At 40.6% G+C, this 21604-nt stretch overlaps 1 protein-coding gene across 1 annotated transcript; it reads left to right on the forward strand.

The window, feature by feature from the left end:
- The first annotated feature begins 10 nt into the window (after positions 1–10).
- On the forward strand, positions 11–12258 carry ANKRA2 (ankyrin repeat family A member 2). The gene is made up of 9 exons (XM_025924200.2): positions 11–310; positions 2584–2976; positions 3651–3809; positions 6558–6623; positions 9071–9168; positions 9636–9761; positions 10058–10124; positions 10645–10725; positions 11741–12258. Exons 2-9 carry the CDS (start codon positions 2688–2690, stop codon positions 11794–11796), a joined length of 942 nt encoding a protein of 313 aa, XP_025779985.1. The 5' UTR covers positions 11–310; positions 2584–2687; the 3' UTR covers positions 11797–12258.
- The last annotated feature ends 9346 nt before the right edge of the window (positions 12259–21604 follow it).

Raw genomic sequence — 21604 nt, forward strand, 5'->3', positions numbered from 1 at the left:
GGTCGGGGGGCGGGACGATGGGGGAGGAGGAGTCGTGATCCCAGTACTGGACGGGTGTTGCTCTAGAGACCCAGACGGGTCCTGCTGAAGTGACCCAGTGTCTGTAGTACTTGGGCAGCAGAGACTGCGCAGCGGCGGGGGAAAAAACCTGGAAGTCCTCTCGGCTGCGGTGACGCGGAACGTTTTTTGGCCAAACCCCGAAAGAAGAAATCGGAAGTGACGTCGCGGTCAAAACAAGCCGCGGTTTGGGGGCCTGCAGTGAATCTGTGGCCGCAGATGGAAAGGCCCGACTCGCTGTCGGCTGTCGAAGGTAGTCGCGAGGCCCTGCGCGCCCATCCAGTAGGCTTCCGGCCCCTGTCCCCCGGACCCTCCCGCCGGGGGTGAACCAGAGTTTCCGCCTGAGCGACTTTTCGGGCCGAGCTGGCGGGTGGCTCCCGAGCGGACTTCCCTCCCTACAAGTGTCCCTTTCACGGGGCTTCTGCCCTGGGACACCTGTCGCCTATGAGGCGTCATTTTCATAGCACCTTCCTTTCCTTGGTGGACAGTTTCAGGAGTAGGAAGAGCCAAGGGACACCTGTTACTAGGATCCACTGCGGAATGTGTATCTCATTAGGTTTTCTCCCTTCATCCCTGGGCTCTGACCCATCGAGGTGATCCTAGCTCTCCTTTGGCCATCCGTCTTCTCACTGCCTCTTACTCTCAATCCTATTTTCACCTCCCCTTCTCCAAGTCTTCAAAATCTTAGCTTAACCCATCAATTTTGGCTCATCTCGTCTAGCGTATTGGCAGGACCAGCGTTCTGTTTTCACTCCCTCCTCGCCCCAGTTCTCTCCTTCTCGAAGAGGGTAATTCCGCCTATATTATGACATGGAAGATGTTTAGAGCTAGAAAGAATATTAGAGATGCCTATTTCAACCGTCTTCGTTGTATAGATTAATACAACGAGTCTCAGAAAAAGTATATGACTTCTCTTTCCATTGTTGCACAGCTAGATAGTAGTGATGTTGAGACCGGAATGCCAGATCTAATTAGCAAGCCCCTGTTGGGCATCTCGCAGGGTCATTTTAGGATAGAAAATAATATGAAACAGTGTTAAACTTCATATCAGAAAACATTTCTGGAGCACCTGATGGGATCAAGCTCTGTTTTGTATGCAAAGATTAGTAAGAGTGGCCCCCAGCCTAGAGAAGTTTTCAGTTTCCTGGGAGTTTAAGTGGAAACATTCAAAGGAATGGTAAATGCCAAAATGGAAATAAATGCAGTGTGCTAAGAGAGCTCAGGGGATTGCATTTAGGCCAGCTCTGGGTAGGAGTCTGTGGGAGATGGGTCGTCCCTCCGGAAATTTTCATAAGAGCCTATATTAAGTTGCTAACATTTTAACTAAACAAAAACTGAGAAGTGTATCTTCAGTACATCATAACCAAAGCTTTGTAAAGCCTTTACCTGTCCAAAAATCAGGTGTTATAGATGCCAGTAGACATGGATACAATGAGTTTTATCTTAAATTCAAACTGAGAACCACTTATAAACATAGCATGTTAAAAAAATGAACTACAGGTAAGAGGTTAAAGTTTTCACATCAAATTTTTTTAATGTTTTAGCCATTTTAGTTTATGGAATGAAGTCTTGGCACTTTAAAATTAGAAGGTGGTTTGGAGCTACTGGGTAGCTCAGTCGGTTAAGTGTCAGACTTCCGGTCAGGTCATGATCCCACAGTTTATGAGTTCAAGCCCCGCATCAGGCTTTCTGCTGTCAGCATGGAGCCCGTTTTGTGTCCTCTATCCGCCTTTCTCTGCCCCTTCCCCTGTCATTGTCTCTCTCTCTCTCTCTTTCTCAAATAAATACGCACTTAAAAATCTAATAAATAAATTTAGAAGGTTGTTTAAATCTATCAGTCAATGAAAAGGTCACCTACTTGAACTATGAAAATAACAAATGCCCAATTTTTGAGAGAAAGATACTATGACAGTTTTTTACAAGGTTTTCTCCCAACAGGAACTAGCTTCTTTCCATCTTGATGAAGTGCCTCCCACCCCTCTCTGGGCTTTGCCTGTAGCAGGAACTTCGGTTAGTTCTGAAAGCTGGGTAGTCCAAGATCAAGGTGCTAGCATGGTTGTGTTCTGGTGTGAGCCCTCTTCATGGTTCATAGCTTCCATCTTCTTGGTCTAACTTGGTGAAAAACCATGAAAGTTTATTTTCATTGTTAGCTTGATCTTCTGTCCACTTATCAATGTTCAGGAATAGGAGAAGGGAGAAAAGAGTAAAATTTGTTGGAACCTGGTGATGAAGGTAAAAATATGCCTGTATCTCATTTGGTCTTTACCAAGATCCTATGCAATTAGTGGCGATACCCCCATTTTACAGATGAGACTGAGACTTAGAGAGGTTGAATAATGTACCAGTTCACACAGCCAAGAAGTGGGAAAGCTTGGATTCATACCCAGGTGTCTGCCTCCAAACATTGTATGCTTTCTGTTATGTATAGGGGCTTGTAAGAGCACTATGTGCATACTTGATTGAAAAATGATTATTTTGTGTATTATTACCTAAGTTGATATAATCTTTTTAATTTTTTTCTTTCAGATTTTTCAATATCTAAATTCCAAGAACACACTGGATACCACTCCTATAAAACAAAGAGGAAATCATGAAGGAATGTTTTAATCATTGAAACTACAGTTGAAGTCATGGCTACGTCAACAAATCTGGATATTGGAGCCCAGCTGATAGTGGAAGAGTGTCCCAGCACTTACAGTCTAACTGGCACGCCAGACATTAAAATAGAACATCAGCTGGACTCAAATGCAGAGGAAGGATCAGCTCAGGGTGTTGCCATGGGAATGAAATTCATATTACCTAACCGATTTGATATGAACGTGTGTTCTCGATTTGTGAAGTCCTTAAATGAAGAGGATAGTAAAAATATTCAAGATCAGGTTAACTCTGACCTGGAAGTGGCATCTGTCCTATTTAAAGGTTGCAAGTTATGGTATAAATATGTGCATTTGTTCTGTTTTTGTTTTTTTGTGTTTTTTGTGTATGGTTTTGTTTTTTTGGTTTTGGTTTTTGTTTTTCCTTTCTGATCATGAGATTTTGAGTTTGGGAAGAGAGTTTGGAAGTCATCTTTTAATATGATTTTCTAGAATCTCACAGAAACCGAAATTAAATAATTTTCATGTTTTGTGATGTCTATAATGTATGTTGATTTTTTAAAATTTTCTAGCTTGACCTTTATTTAGAAATTAAAGTTTCTTATTTGTACCTTTTTAAATGATAGAAGAAAAATTATTCGTGCCTTTTAAGAAATGAATTAGCTTAATATTCCCTATTCCATGAATATTTGGCCTCAGTTTCCCATGCATTAATGCAGTGAAGTCTGCCATCATATTGTAGATTTATTTTTATAACAATCTACTGAATAAAAAAGCTAATTTCAAACTAAAATTGTTCAAAATTAATACAGATTTTTCCTGGAACTTTCACTATGATGATATAGATTTTTTAATAGCAAAGAATAATTTAATATCACTTGAGAAACAGTTGAAGATGTACCTCGTGTATTTCTCTTTTAATGTAAACATTGACATAGAACTTTGAAATGTTTTATCATTAAAATATTGTGTTAATGTGTTTAAATTTATTTTACTTAGCTGAATGCAATATCCATACATCTCCTTCTCCGGGAATTCAAGTAAGGCATGTCTACACTCCCTCTACAACAAAGCACTTCTCACCCATAAAACAATCAACTACTTTAACCAACAAACACAGAGGAAATGAGGTCTCAACCACACCTCTCTTAGCAAATTGTAAGTATTTCCCACTGATTTGTTAAAATATTCTTATTACTGGTATAATGCTTTCAAGAGTTTGGCCTTGAAACATTATATTCTTTGAATGCATATTCTATTTGGAAAGTGATGTCTTTTTTTTTTAATTTTTTTTTTCAACGTTTATTTATTTTTGGGACAGAGAGAGACAGAGCATGAACGGGGGAGGGGCAGAGAGAGAGGGAGACACAGAATCGGAAACAGGCTCCAGGCTCCGAGCCATCAGCCCAGAGCCTGACGCGGGGCTCGAACTCACGGACCGCGAGATCATGACCTGGCTGAAGTCGGACGCTTAACCGACTCCGCCACCCAGGCGCCCCAGGAAAGTGATGTCTTGATAGTTTTAGTAATTTAAAATTTCACAATATTACTGCAGAGTCACATATTTCATGTTTTATATTTCTATGTTGAGAAAAAAATACAGATTTTAATACAGATTTTGTATAGGTTTATACAAATACAGGTTTACATTCATACACATACAGATTTTTACAGGTTTTCATTCTTAAAACCTTTATAGTTTTTTGTTTTTTTTTTTAAAGTTTATTTTATTTTTGAGACAGAGAGAGACAGAGCATGAACGGGGGAGGGGCAGAGAGAGAGGGAGACACAGAATCGGAAGCAGGATCCAGGCTCTGAGCCATCAGCCCAGAGCCCGACGTGGGGCTCGAACTCACGGACCGTGAGATCGTGACCCGAGCTGAAGTCGGACGCTTAACCGACTGAGCCACCCAGGCGCCCCTATAGTTTTTTTTTTTAATGTTTATTTTTGTGTGAGAGAGAGAGACAGAGTGTGAGCAGGGGAGGGGCAGAGAGAGAGGGAGACACAGAATCTGAAGCAGGCTCCAGGCTCTGAGCTGTCAGCACAGAACCCTACGCGGGGCTGGAACTCACGTAACGACGAGATCAGACCTGAGCCGAAGTCAGACACCTAACCGACTGAGCCACCCAGGCACTATTAAAACCTTTATAGTTTAACTATAAAAAAACAATTTGTTATTCTGAACTATGTGCAAAGTAAGACAGTATTTTTACTTCACATTTTACTTTTAAACTAGATCAGTGATCAGCAAGTGATTTGTAGTAAAAGCTGAGTGATTTGTAATTTAGAATTTGACTATAATAATATGAATGTGAAATTTCTCTTTTTAAAACCTTGACGCCACAATTTTTAAAAATGGAATCATTCTAGAGGAAATAAAATGAAGCTCTTCTATACAAATCAGAAAAATCTAGTATGGGTATGTTAATGAAAGAAAACCAGTTAGCAGTTTGACGTTAGGGACTGTATCTGAATATGTAATGTAAATGCATCTATATTCTAAAGCATGGTGAAATATTTGTTTTTACTTTGGAAACACTGTATCTCTCCTGATTTTGAATGGCATGCCCTAGCAGTTAAGCCAGGAGGAGTCCATGATTCTTACTTCACCTATTAGCCAAAGTTTCTACTTATTATATTTCCATGTGCTTCCTAATTGCTTTCCTTTCTATTAAGGCCACTCAGTCATATTACTGAAGTCAAGGATCAAGTGATACTAATTTCTAAGATGAACTCTCACAGAACAGTGCCTGTTTAGTTTTGTTGTAAAATAAAGATGTTGTCTTAAAATAAATAAATGAGGGGTGCCTGGGTGGGTCAATTAAGTTTCCGACTCTTGACTTCAGGTCCTGATCTCACTCATGGGATCAAGCCCCACCTGGGGGTCTGCGCTGATATTGAGGAGCCTGGTTGGGATCCTCTCTATCTGTCTGTCTGTCTCTCTCTCTCTCTCTCTCCCTCTGCCCTTCTCTTTCTCTTTAAATATATAAACTTTTATTTTTTTTTTTTAATTTTTTTTTTCAACGTTTATTTATTTTTGGGACAGAGAGAGACAGAGCATGAACGGGGGAGGGGCAGAGAGAGAGGGAGACACAGAATCAGAAACAGGCTCCAGGCTCTGAGCCATCAGCCCAGAGCCTGACGCGGGGCTCGAACTCACAGACCGCGAGATCGTGACCTGGCTGAAGTCGGACGCTTAACCAACTGCGCCACCCAGGCGCCCCTAAACTTTTAAATATAAATAAATGAATGCATAAATGAATGAAATAAAGATATTGTCTTAAAATAGTCCAACCATATTATTTTTGAGCTAAAAAGAAACACCTAGAGATTATGCAGTCCCCCTCCCTCATGTTATAGACAAAAACATTTAATTATTTACTCAAGGTCACACAGCTGATTAGCCACAATGAAGTCTGCATTCAAGAATTTACTCTGAAAGTTAGTTTTCAACTTACTAATTCCCATGGGTTAGAAAAAAACCCGTGGAGTCTTGAAATAATGGTCTTTGGGATTTCAGAGGATTCAGTCAATAAAAAGACAGAAGGTGTATCTTTGTGTGGTTTTAGACCCAACATCCTCCTAAGTTTGGATATTGAGTTAGCATTTTAAAAATTAAATACCTAAACTGTCTCTTTGATTGATAAGATCAGTGGCGATTTGCATTAATAGTTGATCATAACAATTTGCCTGTTCATTGCTAATAATACTTTGTAGCTGTCAGAATTGCCTTAAACACATACCGATCCTCAGATATACGTATATTTTAAGTTATATTTTTTTAAACAATAAAATGAGAGTTTTTATTTTAGAAAAGAAAATTGCTGCACACATATGAATACTGACGTGATGAAAGTGTACCCTATAAGTCAAAAACTGTGAAGCTTTTTATGGTGTTGTTTCAGCTCTATCTGTTCACCAGTTGGCTGCTCAGGGAGAGATGCTTTACCTAGCTACTCGGATTGAACAAGGTAATAGCCTGTTCTTTTAAACGTACTTAAGTTTTGTAGGGTTTATTAGATTTTTGTTGTTTTATTTTAATACAGGAAAGTATAAAGACAAAAAAAATCGTTGCATAATCTCACCAGGCAGATAACCCAATAGGTAGTAAAAAACAGACAAACAAAAAGTATATAAAGTATAAAAGTCACAGCTTCCCATACCATCCTAGCCTTGTTCCCAAAAGCAAATATTATAAATTTCTTATATTTTCAGAAAACTTTTCTAGAAAACATTTCTGTTTATTTTTGGAGTTCTGTATGAGAATATATATGTGCTTTTTTGTTGTTTACACAAGAGGGAAAGTATTGTACACACCGTATTACACTTTCCTTTTTTTCACTTAATATTTTGGACATCTTTCCATATAAGCACATAAGGATCTGTTTCATTCTTTTTAATAGTTTAACAGGTCTATGATTTTGCACTGTATTGCTGCATACATATGTACCATGTTTTGTTTTTTTTTTAATTTTTTTTTAATTTTTTTTTAACGTTTATTTATTTTTGAGACAGAGAGAGAGAGACACAGCATGAATGGGGGAGGGGCAGAGAGAGAGGGAGACACAGAATCGGAAGCAGGCTCCAGGCTCTGAGCCATCAGCCCAGAGCCCGACGCGGGGCTCGAACTCGCAGACCGCGAGATCGTGACCTGAGCTGAAGTCGGACGCTTAACCGACTGAGCCACCCAGGCGCCCCAGTTTTTTTAAATTTTTTTAAACGTTTATTTATTTTTGAGAGATAGAGGGAGACAGAGCATGAGCAGGGGAAGGGCAGAGAGAGAGGGAGACACAGAATCTGAAACAGGCTGCAGGCTCTGACCTGCCAGCAACAGAGCCTGACACAGGTCTCACGGCCACGGACCTCGAGATCAGGACCTGAGCCAAAGTCGGACACTTAACCGGCTGAGCCACCCAGGTGCATGTTTTTATTTTTTAACTAATCCTCTTGGAGGTGATTCCAATTTCTTGCTCTTAAATAATAGTCTTGTTTATGTTCCTTTTAAGTAGGTAAATTCCTACAAGTATATTTGCTAGGTCAAAAGAAATGTGAATTTTTATTTATATATATATTGCCAGATATTTGTCCTGTGCCTACACCAGAGTTAGAGTTTCTGTTTCCCCATACCCTGACACAAGATATTATCAGACTTTAATCTTTGCTAATCTCATGGGTGAAAAAATAGTCTCTCATACTGCTTTTGTTTCAGTTTTTAAAATTATGGTCTATTTAAGCTTTTTTGTGTGTGAACTGCCTGATATGTGTTGATTTATGTGAACTCTTATCTAAATTAAAGAAATTCACTCTTTGTTGTTTATGTTGCATTTTTTTTCTAGTTTGTCATTTTCCTTTGATTCTGATGTTTTCAAACAAAATTTTAACATTTTGTAGTGGTAAATTTATTTTTTTCCTTGCAACTTTTGAGTTTTATATCCTGCTTTGAAATGATTTTCTACTTCAAAATTACAAATAAATTCACTCACATCTTATTCTACAATTTCTGTGGTTTGGTTTTTTTCACATTTCAATCTTTGACGCATATGGAATGTTTTGGTATAAGGAGGTAAAGGTCAAGCTTTACTTTTATTTTCCTTTTTCATAAAGTTAGCCAGTTATCCCAACATTACTGATTGAATACAGGGTGCATGATAAAAGAGGTGGGTTTTTTTTCATCATGTCATTTTCTTATAAGACATACTTCAGTATTTTATTTCTTTTTGTTCATAAATATTTGAAGGTTTCGTTCTCAGTCTACTAAATAAACTTAGGGGAAACCTGTGGACTTTATAACTAGTAAGGTGAATCTAGGAAACAAAATGGGGTTCAAGGTAGAATTGCATGGGACTGTGTTTCAGATTATTCTGTCTTCATCCCAATTATGTTAGTAAACCACCAAGAATGAAAAAAATATCAATGTTAGCTATAGAGTAGAAGATAATTTTAATAAGGTTTTGGAGGTTTTATAATACATATTTATATAATTGTAAGGGCTATTATATAATCTCGCTTCTATTGTGTTTCTCCCAACTACTCATTGAGATAAGCAAAGTATTTTTCCATGTATTGGAGAAATTAAATGATATGCCCAGAATCATAGTCCTGTAAAGTGACAGAGGCAGGAATCAGACTATGGTCTCCTGATCCCGCGTCCAGTCTTTTGTGGACTGCCCTGTACCTAGCGTTACGTCATGTGCAGTAGAAACACGCTGTTTGAACTGAGCTGTGTATACCGAAGCACATTTTAATACATTCACACCGCACTGTGCAACAACACTTAATAGGACTTCAGCAAATAAGTCGGCAGAAAGTGAACTTCAGTGAGTAGTAGTATCAACTTTTTAGAATGCCAGTATTTTCTTAATGATATTAATAGTTGGTTGTTAAATTAGATGACAAAAATTGCTTTTCTTTTAAATAGAAAATGTTATCAATCACACGGATGAAGAAGGATTTACTCCTCTGATGTGGGCTGCAGCACACGGGCAAATAGCTGTGGTAGAGTTTCTACTTCAGAATGTAAGGAAAATGCCTCAGAAAATGTATATGTACAGTTACTTAAGTCTGTAGTAAAGATTTTGTGTCTTCAGCCAACTAGATGCAATCAATGGTAGAGGATCCAAAACAATTTTACATGCTTTTCATGTTCTTGTGGAACCTGGATCTAGCTGGGCAGACAAGACCAATCGTACGTGAAACAGCAAGAGAGAATTTAATGCCCGACTCCCTCGAGGTACAGTGGGAGCAAAAGTACCGTCAGCTTTCTAGGACCAGCTTCGTGGAGGAGATGTAAATTGACTCCAGAGCAGAAGGACAGTTAGGACTGAGATAAAGGGAGGAAGGAAGGCATCCATGAGTAGAAATTTGCGTTATTTACCCCAGAACGTTACCTGACCGAAGTATTGAACTGAATTCTTAGTGACAGAAACAACAGTATTCTTGTTTACATGAATTGAAAAGTCTTTTCTCTCCACTTACCACTCCAGGGTGCTGATCCCCAACTTTTAGGAAAAGGTCGAGAAAGTGCACTATCATTGGCCTGTAGTAAAGGCTACACAGATATTGTCAAAATGCTGCTTGATTGTGGAGTTGATGTGAATGAATACGATTGGGTGAGTTTATGCTACCGATTTTAAAATACCGTAATAAACTCTAGGATTTACTTAGTTTGGAGAGACGTAATACATTTCACTAAACATTTGGAAAAATCATTAACTTAAACACCTGGAAGAAAAAGTTAATGGTGTAAACTCACTTGTGACATCTGCTTTAAGTATTCTTCACAAAATATGAAAATTGCCTTAAACTGCTTTTACGTGTCCATTTCTTAGTAAAACTCCTCAACGGCAACATTGAATTACTCAAATCTTGCTCACCTTGAAAACTAAATGACCTTTTCCTTTTGCAGAATGGAGGAACACCTTTGCTTTATGCCGTACATGGAAATCATGTTAAATGTGTAAAAATGCTCTTAGGTAAGCCATTTTTAAAAGTGAAAATATTTAGAAAATACCATGTGAGGGGTTTATTTTAACTTCTTACAAGGTGGCCTCCCTTGGTATTACTCGGGAGAATCATTAATTACTATTAAACACGTGAATCCTTCTGGAACACGTGCTACCAGAGAGTTGCCCCTGTGAGAAGCAACTCCAGCACACCGCACACCTGTGCTTGGAGCATTTGTCTTTGTTGCTTTCCTTTGGAGGATCACGGGTGAATCCACAGTTGTTTCCTCAATCCGCGGCGTCTTTATGCAGAAGTTCTCGCTATAGTTGTTGATGAGTTTCAGCTTTTCGAGAGGATGCCTGTTTGTTTGAAGTGTCTTCCCTCTGACCCACCGAAGTGAAATCTCTGCCCTTCGTACTTTGTCAGACCATCCTGAAGACACCCTCCACTTTGCTGAAAATCTGTCCTGCTGTTTGCACATGAGCCAGTAATAGACAAACGTGTCTACATTTTCATTTTATTTATGCAGATTTTTCTGTTTTGATACAGAAAATGGAGCTGACCCCACAATTGAAACTGACTCTGGGTATAATTCTATGGATTTAGCTGTAGCCTTGGGCTATAGAGGTGGTAAGTATTTTAGAACTGTCAGATTTTTTTTTTAATTTTTTTTAACGTTTATTTATTTTTGAGACAGAGAGAGACAGAGCATGAACGGGGGAGGGTCAGAGAGAGGGAGACACAGAATCTGAAACAGGCTCCAGGCTCTGAGCTGTCAGCACAGAGCCCGACGCGGGGCTCGAACTCACGGACCGCGAGACCATGACCTGAGCCGAAGTCGGCTGCTCAACCGACTGAGCCACCCAGGCGCCCCTGTCAGATTGTATTTTAGTTAGTAAAGCTGTATAAATAGTACAAACTGTGGTCTGAACCATTTTCATCACTTGTTGTCCTAAAACATGACATGTTATCCTAACTCCTGACATATACTTTTAACTGTGGGCAACATCAACAAATTCTTACCAAAAAAAAGAGTTTGTTACTGTTACTTTTCACCAACCCAAATAACTAGTTGCTAGAGTGCACACCTACTTATGTACAAGATTTGTTTAACATTTTGTAACAAATTATTTACAAAATGCTTTCTGGTTGCCCTTTCTCTGTTCTTTAGAACAAACTTTGTGCAAGAACAGAATCCAGTAACTTAGACAATTACTAAGTCCATGACAGACTAAGTTTTAAGTGTGTTAAGTATTGCATGCAATCATATCACCCTCAGACTACGAGTATATGTTACTAGGGTATATCCTCAGAATATGATGAATAAGTATTTTAAGAAAAAGTTGATGGGGGTGCCTGGGTGGCTCAGTCGGTTAAGCATCCAACTTCAGATCTCGCGGTCGGTGAGTTCGAGCCCCGTGTGGGGCTCTGTGCTGATAGCTCAGAGCCTGGCGCCTGCTTCAGATTCTGTGTCTCCCTCTCTCTCTCTGCCCCCCCCCACTCGCGCTCTGTCTCTCTCTCAAAAGTAAACACTTAAAAAATGTAAAAGAAAGAAAAGAAAAAGTTGATGTTAAGTTGAATTTGATAGTTCTGTTTAAAATTGTGTAATCAGCATGCTGTGGTCTTGATAACCTATCTCTTCTAGTTCAACAGGTTATTGAGTCACATTTGCTGAAGCTGCTTCAGAATATCAAGGAGTAGACACAGTCATCAGGAAGTGTCGTCTGCCCTTTCTTTTACTTTTTGGCTCTTATAAATGATAGTTTTGTTTACTTATAAATTTTTACCTCAGTTGCAAAATTTACTGGTTTTGGTAAGTTTTAATAAATATTCCTCTCAGCAATTCACTGGTTTATAATAAAATTAATATTGATGCTTTTTTATAAATGTGTTTTACTGCATATTTAAAGTTATAAATTAATGTTTTGTGGCATGTAAATTTTTATGGTACAGATAGTTATCTGTCTTTGTATCAAGTGCTGTAATTTAACATTTCCAAAAATTATTCTACCCTGTTTGTCTTCACTCTTGTATTAACTCATTGACTTCACATAGGTTTGCTATAAATCTATAGAAAAAAAATTTGTTATTGTTGAATTCAAAAATGCACAGTGTGATTGTTTACAAAATGATGTTATAAATAAAGTACTTTTTCTGTTTGCATGCTAGTTTTTTTTTTTTTTTAAATTTTATAAGATTATTGAGGAATTACTTTAAGATTTTGGTTTAACCCTTCTGTCCTGCTAGGATACTCCATTAGATCAAACAGTATAATTAAAATAAATCAAATGTAAGTCAATCAACAAAGATTTGATTGTCATTTTTAGAAGTATATTTAGAATATTTTTCTCTTGTAAATAAGTTTTTCAGTAGGAAAAGTCCTCCATGAAAGAAAAGTCACCCCTTCAATAAAAGTCAATTAAATGCTCTTTAATTCCATTGAAGGAGTACTATAAATATATATATTGGTTTTAAAATAAAAGATAACAGAGATATAAAAAAGGACCATAACATGATTGAAACCTTTTAGATGTACATTTAGAGAGGAAATATAATCATTTAATAAAAGGGATACAACCTAAAGAGAACTATATAAATATTCTTTGGTTAAAGGAACCTTCTTTTTTGTACAGATTTTCCTCTTAAGACAGTTAAGCCTTTTTGCTGGAGTGAGAGCTATGTAATGCTAGCTGTGTGCACAGGAATAAAATTCACCTGCATAACCTCGTCAGTGACTCCGAACAAGAAACTTGATTATTGGTGATTTTATATTTAATGGAATTGAAATTACAATTGGATACATAATTATTACATTCACAGTAGACCATCCCAAACCCATTGCTTTCTGAGTTGTCCCTGTGAAAAGGATAGACCACCGTTTGATACCTTTGCCCCATGTTTTATTTTTTATTCATAAATTCAGTGAAATTGCTCTCCATTCAGACATATTTGCTCATATTACATTATGGGCCTGGAAAGCATCTCAACATTTTACATGTGTCCATTATGTTTCTTTTTCACATCCACTGAGAATAGTCGGACCTATTACATATACCAGAATCAATTCATGGAAAGTGTCATAAAGTCCTTATTGGTACTCAGTCCGTCTTCTGTTCACTGTCTCTTGTCCAAAAGGTTAAATATTTGAAATAAGAAATTTCCCCTCAACAGTCATTCAATCCTTCAATACACATTTATTGAGCTCATACGCCATGTTAGATTTGGGTTGGACTCAGGAGATGCAGTGGTGGGGACCCACAGGGACATTTTCACTGCCCTGCCTTGAAGATCTTACATAGAATCTGCCTCTGGGGAGCCTGGGCGGCTCACTTAAGGGTCCGACTCTTGTTTTGGGCTCAGATCATGATCTTACATTTCATGGGATTGAGGCCCAAGTCGGACTCTGCATTGACAGTGCAGAGCCTGCTTGGGATTCTCTCTCTCCTTCTGTCTCTGCCCCTCCACCACTCACTCGTGTGTGTGTGTGTGTGTGTGTGTGTGTGTGTGTGTGTACACGTGCTCCATTTCTTTCTTAAACTTAAAAAAAACCCAAAACTCCTCCCAGCGAGTTTGGTTTTGTTCAAAATCATCTCCTGTTGTCCCACACATCCCGAGGACAAGTTAAAAATGCCAAGTGTTGGGGCTCCTGGATGGCTTAGTTGGTTGAGCATTGGACTTCTGCCCAGGTCATGATCTCAAGGTTCATGGGTTCGAACCCCACATCAGGCTCTGTGCTGACAGCTCAGAGCCTGGAGCCTGCTTCAGACTCTGTGTCTCCCTCTCTCTCTGCCCCTCCCCTGCTCACTCGCTCGCTCTCACTCGCTCTCTCAAAAATAAACATAAATTTAAATGAATGGTTAACTGAGGCATGTTCAAGGCCCTAAAATGCCTGGTACTGGGTTTATCACACACTAATTGTCCTGCTGTGTCCCCACATTAGTCCTCCTTATGGACACGACAGAACCCTCTATGTCCTGAGGAGAAACAGAGGGCAGAGGATCTGAGAGTAGCAGAGGCTCCACTCTAAGGACAATTGGTTCTCAAGTTGGGATGCACAATGGAATCATCTGGAGGGCAGTTGAAATGCTAAGGCCGGGGTCTCCCGGAGAATCTGTTTTATTCATCTGGGATGCCAAGCGGGGGCATGTAATAGCTTCCTGGGTGATTCTCATGTACAGCCAAGAGTGCCAACCTTGCTGTGGCTGGTAGACCAGCATGTTCCAAACCACATTCTAACATTTGCCTTTCACATTGCCACCCTGTCTACAAAGTAACGTTATAAAAGAACCTAGCTTATCCTTTCTCTCTAGCCTGTTGGTACATGCTCTGACTCTTTTATAAAGGTAAACATGAATAACACATGAATAACTCAGCTTTTGTCCTTCAATGAGCTGTTAGTTATAACTGCACATCCTTTATTAATTTGTGTTTCTGAAAGACGCATTTCTGATGCCATACAGTTGTTAACTTATTTTGCTTATCTTTTGGATAAGAAAAGAGCCCTGAACACCCGGGACAGTAGTCTATTACCAACAAATGCCAAAGAACTTGTTATTCCTTTGTTCTAGGATTTCCTTCGGGACACAGATATTGACTAAAGCACTGGCCATCCAGAATTCACACTCACTCACGGGTTCCTCCACAAGGACAAGGCTGGGTAACCCTCTTCCACGATGTGTGCCTGTTATGAAAACTTTGATCTTCTCGTACGTGGTGACGCTGTGTTTGCCCCTCTGCCAAGGAGACTGTCAACAAAAATGAAGTCAATCACATGTACCCCTGTCTCAGTGATCTCCTGCCTCCGACGTCCCTCAGCCACTTCAGGAACAGGTTGGTGGTATTTAGCAAAGAGCTCGTTTGGGCCAGAGTTTGGCCTTACTGCCTTCTTCAGAGAATAAACCACTCCCTTTGTGCCATTCTAGGTTCTTCTTAGAAGATACCGTTGCCTTCCCTGTGTCGATAAGATGACTGGGGCCCTCCCCAAGAAAGCACCATGTACTGTGTGTGGTCAGCTTTCACACAGCCTCCTACATGGGGGAAAAGTCAAATACAGCAGCTGCTGTTGGCTTACGAGAAACAGTAGAACACAAATGTCAAAGTTTGTGCCAGGTGCTGAAGTCACGGCCCCTGCACCTCAGGATCTAGTCAGGGAGAGAATGCAGTACAAATTCACTAACCTCAACGCAATATGCAGTAATTGATAAGAAGAGTTGATGTCAAATAGGAATTGATTTGGGAAAGAAACTTACTTCTGTGGCTTCAGGAAGCCCAGGTCAGAATCCCTGACCTTTATCTTTATTTTTTCTGTATATAAAAGTAACATGTACTTCTCATATCCGTCAGAATGCTTTCAGGTGTAAAATAAAACCCACTTGAGGTGGCTTAAACAAATAAGTAAATGTATTTGCTCACATAGGAGGAAGTCCAGAGTTAGGAGGATTTCAAAGTTGGCTGACATAGCAAAGCAACAATGTCAAGTAAGACCCAGGTTATTTCGGTCTCTGCACTCTGTGGGCCACAATTCAGCCCTGTCCTAAAGCTGGTTCCCCTCAGGGCCATGGTGTGGTGTCTAATAACAAGGGCCATATGCTTCTCCATTTCTGTCTAGTTCAATGAGAGAAGGAGGTGTCCCATCCCCCTTCCAGAAGAGTGAGGAAGAACTTCTCCGGAAGTTTCCAGAAAACCACTCCTCTAGTCTCATTTACGACAGGCTTACATGCTCGTTCCTGAACCAGCTATGGAGATTAAGACTAGCTGAGCATCTACCAGTCATACTCAACTCAACTGAGAGCCAGCATCTTCTGTAGCACTTGGGCTGAGTGGGGAGAAACACCTGCATCTGTTAAGAAGGGGGAAAAGGGGAACAAACATAATACCTGTGGAGAGCCCTGACCAGGAGCCATAAGTAGATAAGCAAAAGAAGAGAAAATGGAATAATAAAAAAAATGCTTGATTGATTTGAAAGAAGGAGGAAGCAAGAAATATGGAAACATAGATAGGACAAATAGAAAACAACTAGCAAGATGGTAAACTTAAATTCAACATTAAATGTACAAGGACTAAACATTACAGTTAAAAAACAAAGGTTGAGAGGGGCCTCTGGGTGACTCAGTTGGTTAAGTGTCTGACTCTTGATCTCAGATCAGGTCTTGATCTCAAGGTCATGAGTTCAAGCCCCGCATTGGGGTCCACGCTGGGTATGAAGCCTACTTAAAAAACAAAAACAAAACAAAGAAAAGACAAAGGTTGAGAGACTGGACCAAGGAAACCAAGCAAGAATCACCATTTGCTATTTTAAAGAAACAAACTTTAAATATAAGGATGAAGATAGATTGAAAGTAAAAAACTAGGAAAAGATACCATAAACATCAACAAAAGGATGTTGATTTGGCCACATTAATATGGGCATCTCAAACTTCAGGTGCCTAAAATAGCCAAAACTTGAAGAAGTTCTTCTTGAAGAAGAACAAAGTTAGAAGAGTAAAATGGTCAGATATCCAGACTTACCATATAAAGCTACAGCAGTTAACACAGGCAGTGACAAAACAAATAAACCAATGATGTAGAATATAGTCTAAAGAAGGATCTGCACCTGTGTGTCAGCTAATATAGACGAAGTTACCACTGCGATTCAGTGGAGAAACAATGCCTTTTCAACACAGCTTTTTAATCTCTGAAAACTTTGTATGCTGCCCAGTAGTCATGGGTAACTGCATTCACATGGAGCTTTGTAAGTAGAAAATATGAACTGTTATTCCCTTTTGCTTAAAAATAACTGTCTTAGAACTCTTTTTCTCTTCTTTTGTGCATAGATGTAAGTAAACAGAAGACTAGTTGATTCATCTTAAAGTGTTCCAGTGTATCCCCAAAACTGATTTGATTTGTCATTTGGGTTCTAGCTTTGGGCTTTATGTTAATTTTTTCAGAGCATATATATTTTATTTTGTGTAGTTAGATTCACCAATACCTTTGTGCTCCCAAGACAGTCTCCAATCGCCTCCCTTTAGAGAAGCAAAGAAGTCAGGGTGCGTTCTTCCCTAGCTTCCCCACCCTCCTTACCCCAGCCTCCCCTGGCGACTAGAGTGCAAGTGTGTTATGGAGCTTTAACCAATCAGATGCTCTGAGATGTGTCATACAATAACTGGCCGCCAAGTGGCAGTCATGATGCAGTACGAATGTGACACTGACCCCTCCAGAAAGGATCCAGAAACTGTCAACCTCAAAAACACCTAGGAGCTGGTGAAATAAATGATGACCTGTTTGAAGCAAAATATAACTACAAGAGTTTATTTTTTTTATTAAATGGTTTTTTTTTAATGTTTATTTATTTTTGAGACAGAGAGAGACAGAGCATGAACAGGGGAGGGGCAGAGAGAGAGGGAGACACAGAACCAGAAGCAGGCTCCAGGCTCTTAGCCATCAGCCCAGAGCCGGATGTGGGGCTCGAACTCATGGGCCGCAAGATCGTGACCTGAGCTGAAGTCGGACGCTTAACTGACTGAGACACCCTGGTGCCCCAAGAGTTTATTTTAAATGGGGATCAGATAATAATGCCAGGAACTAGGTTATATTTTAATTCTAGCGTTAGAATTCTCCAGGAGGGAAGCCTTGAGACAGAAGGCAGCATCCTCAACCCCATAAATGAAGAAGGCTCTCTCTCTCTCTCTCTCTCTCTCTCTCTCTCTCTCTCTCTCTCTCTCTCTCTCTCTCTCTACCTTTCTCTCTCCTACTGACCTGGGTATATGAGCCCAGGTGTGCCATGTACCCTCCAGGACTTGTGAGTAATAAATCTTGTTTTTTTCGCTGTTCCCTGGTGGTTGTAGTTGAGCTGTAATTTGCAGACATAATAGGAGCCCCAGGGCAGGCGCGGTAGGTGCAGGTGGGGGAAATGTCCGTGAGGGTTGCCATGGATAGAAAAGGTTGCAGGCATTCCTAGCTGATAGGATCACCATCAATCAGCTGAGACTAACAGAAAACAACTGGTGTAATAGCCCATACCATTATTTTATGTGTGTGACCTTTTATAGTTTGTGGCATAGATAGAAACTTAACAACACGCGCTTTATTTCCTTCTTCTCCATTCCAGCCTTCTGTCGATCTGTCCTCACTGCATATTTTATAAGCACACAAATCAGTGTGATTCAAATATCCCTAAAAAGACAGCCAAATCTTCAAAGAGGTTAATAAGACATGACCTAGTGCATGAAAAGGAAAAAAAAAAAGATGGTTTCAAAACGACCAAAATGTCAACATGGTTTGAAAGAATCTAATTAGCAATACAGATACAAAGATGCTACCCTTGTGATAAGCTTGATTAACAAAACAATGAAGCCTGTGAGAAAAATTTGAGTGAAACATTCCGGTGTTGAAAGCTTATCTTTGATGGGCTGGAAACGCCATGAAAATTAATCCTGAACCATTTCCCAGTTGAGAAAGATTTTGTTTATCCTTCTTTGCTAGAGTGGGAGCCAACAATTCTGATGGTTTGGATTAGCTCTTAATATTTCTAGCCATTGGGGTATTCAAATCACCGTTGCGTTCTTGGCGACAAGCTGTCTCACCACAGACAGCAGGAACAAAGGAACGAAGTCTTCTCCACGCAGAAGTCACAAGGCTTCTCTCTCACTTTGACCAGTGGCCTTTAGTCAGAAACAGGCAAAAGGATGTAGTAACCCCAGGGCATCCGCACACCAAGGAGATCTGCGCTCTACCCTTCAGTCCTCGTTAGTTTTCAGGGTTTCCAATGTGCTCAGCTGTGCACTGAGTTTTCCAGGCTTCGAGTCCGTTAACCCCACCCATTAGGCATCTCAGTCACATGAAACAAAACAAAACTACACTGTTGAAGCCGAGGCCACGTGACAGTGACAGAGAGAGAGGCCAAGTTAGGGTGGATAAGAGGCTCATGCAGTTTTTAAGGCTTGTCAGAGACAAAAAGAATGTTTTCATCTGGAGAACTATTTTAGACTGGAAAAAAGTGCGTGTGTTCATGTATTCATTCACTCTATAAATCCATTCACTTTACAAACTGCTATATATAAGATTTATGCCATAGTGAAAACAATGAGAGTTTCAGAATCAGATGAACCCGGATTCAACTCCTGACTTTGACAATGCTTTTCCTGAGCCCAAGTTGTCTCACCTGTAAAAATTAAAAAACTAATACTGTCTGAGGGTTTTTCTAAAGATTTGAGATAATGTTCATACTAGCACATGATAATTAATAAATGAGAGCTATAATTATTACTATTATATTATTATTAACATTACCTCTATCAAGCAACACCAGCCTCCAGTTCAATCCTGCATATTTTCATAAGGATGGTTCTTCCTCTCAGTCAGCTTCTTTAGCCTGACAGAGACAAATCCTACTAGCTTTTTACTACCTCATCTCAACCATGGGAGATCTCACCCCCTGACCAAACTTGAGTCAAGCTCCTCTGAGCCCTCTTCTTGTTTTGACCTTGACTTTGGCTTTGGTCTACTGCCCTTGACCTTGGCCTGCTGACTCCAGTCTTGGCACAAATCTCCTAAGCCAGTTTACTCAGAATCCCTTGCCCTTGATAGTTGGTCATGTTGGCCTGCATTAGCAAGGATCCCCCTACCCTTGATGGCTAATCAAGTTCCTCTTAGTAACTTTCCATCCATAGACCCCCTCACTCTGCTCACTGGCTGTACATCCCCAGTTGTCTTTGCTTATAGGTGGAGTTGAGTTCACTCTCTCTTCCTACTGAAATAGTCTCAAATGAAGTCGTCCTTACCATTTTAACAAGTGTCAGAATAAGTTTTCCTTTATGCCCTTTATCTCTGCATGTCTATTTCTTTCTTCTTTTTAATGTTTATTTTTGAGAGAGAGAGAGATAGAGCATGAGTCGGAGAGGGGCAGAGAGAGAGAGGGAGACAAAGAATCTGAAACAGGTTCCAGGATCTGAGCTGTCAGCACAGAGCCCAACGCGGGACTCGAACTCGGGAACAGCGAGATCATGACCTGAGCTGAAGTCGGAGGCTTAACCAACTGAGCCACCCAAGGGCCCCCTCTGCATGTCTATTTCTGACTATTGATCCCCCTGAAGCCCAGCCACCACTAATCTACATGCCACACTGGACAAATACCCATCTTCTGAAACGGAAACACCGAAAGCCTTGAAGAAAGTGCAGCTGGCTCCCTCCAGGCCAGACCTCCTCCACGTGGCCAGCCCGCACCACCCGTCACCCAGAAAAGCTCACTTCTGCTCCTCACCCTAGCGTCTGTCCCTCCTTGCAAGTCTGCCTTTGCCCTCTCTCAATTAATCCCTCTGATTAAGCTCACCCATTTTGTTTTCTTAGTCCCTCAGTCCCTGCTGGCTGACTCACTCACAGCTCCGATAGCAATCCTGTTAGGGGCAAGAGCTGACCCTGAGTGCAGGCCCTTCCTCTCAGAGCCACACTTGTAGTGAATTGGAGGCTTTTGTTGACAGAATCTTGGAGTTGGCAGAAGCCCCAGGGTTCATCTGGTTCTGCGTTTTCCTGCTGATAACAATGAGCCGGAGCCCTTGTTAAACACACATTGCCAGGCATCTCCCCTGGGTATTCCAGATCTGGGCCGGAGCCCAGGAATTTGGGTTTTTAAGAAACACTCCAAGGGACTCTCATATTTAGAGAAGATTGGGAGACATCGAATTTTGTGATCCTGACCATTTTATAGAACAGGAAATGGAGGCCTGTAGAGGGGCGGTGACTCACACAAGGGTGCTGACGACCGCCTTAGCAGATCCGAGCCTAGGTTCACGATTCCAGCCCGGTGCCGCCACTGTGCCCACTGTGCCATTAGTCACAGGTGCCTGCTGGAGGACACAGGAGGTCTCGGGCACCGTGTCGGCAGGCAGGTGAGGAGTCGACTGAACCAGTAATCACTTTCTCCTCATAGTGCCTTTTGTCACAAGACTTTGTAACGAGACTCCCTCCTACGTTAGGAACAGTAGACCAGCAGGCCTTGGGGAGTAATGACTGCTGCTTCCCTGTGCAGGAATGCCAGCTGTAGTCTCCAGTACCCTTGAACTAGAGTCACTTTATCCATCTAGGCCCCAGCTTCTTCAGGTGTAAAACAAGGTAACTGGACTAGAGGAGGATCTCAACACTTTTCCCAAGAAAGAGAGGCCCCTGACGGGCGCAGGAGCTAAGAGTGGAGTTACAGTAAGAGAGGAGTCAGGGCTGACCGCGCTGAAGAAAAAAGAGGAAGGAAAGAGATCTGTAAGCAGTTCTCAGAGGCGAGCCATCGTGGAGTGGGAAGGGGTGCAACAGGGAGATAGGAAAGCTCTCTCTGGGGTGGGTTCCTCCAACCTGGGTACTGAAGGAACCTCTGCACAGTTGGAAGATTACTGCAGGCCCCAACTCTCACCAGGTTACCATCATTTTAATTTTTACTAAACTGTTGTTTCAACACATACAACCATGAAACAATGTATAAACTCCAGGGTGATAGATTACTATATAACTGAAGAGAAAGAAAGAAAGAAAGAAAGAAAGAAAGAAA

Source organism: Puma concolor, chromosome A1 (assembly GCF_028749965.1).
Source record: "Puma concolor isolate L17-30 chromosome A1, mPumCon1.1.hap2, whole genome shotgun sequence".
NCBI classification, from domain to species: domain Eukaryota; kingdom Metazoa; phylum Chordata; class Mammalia; order Carnivora; family Felidae; genus Puma; species Puma concolor.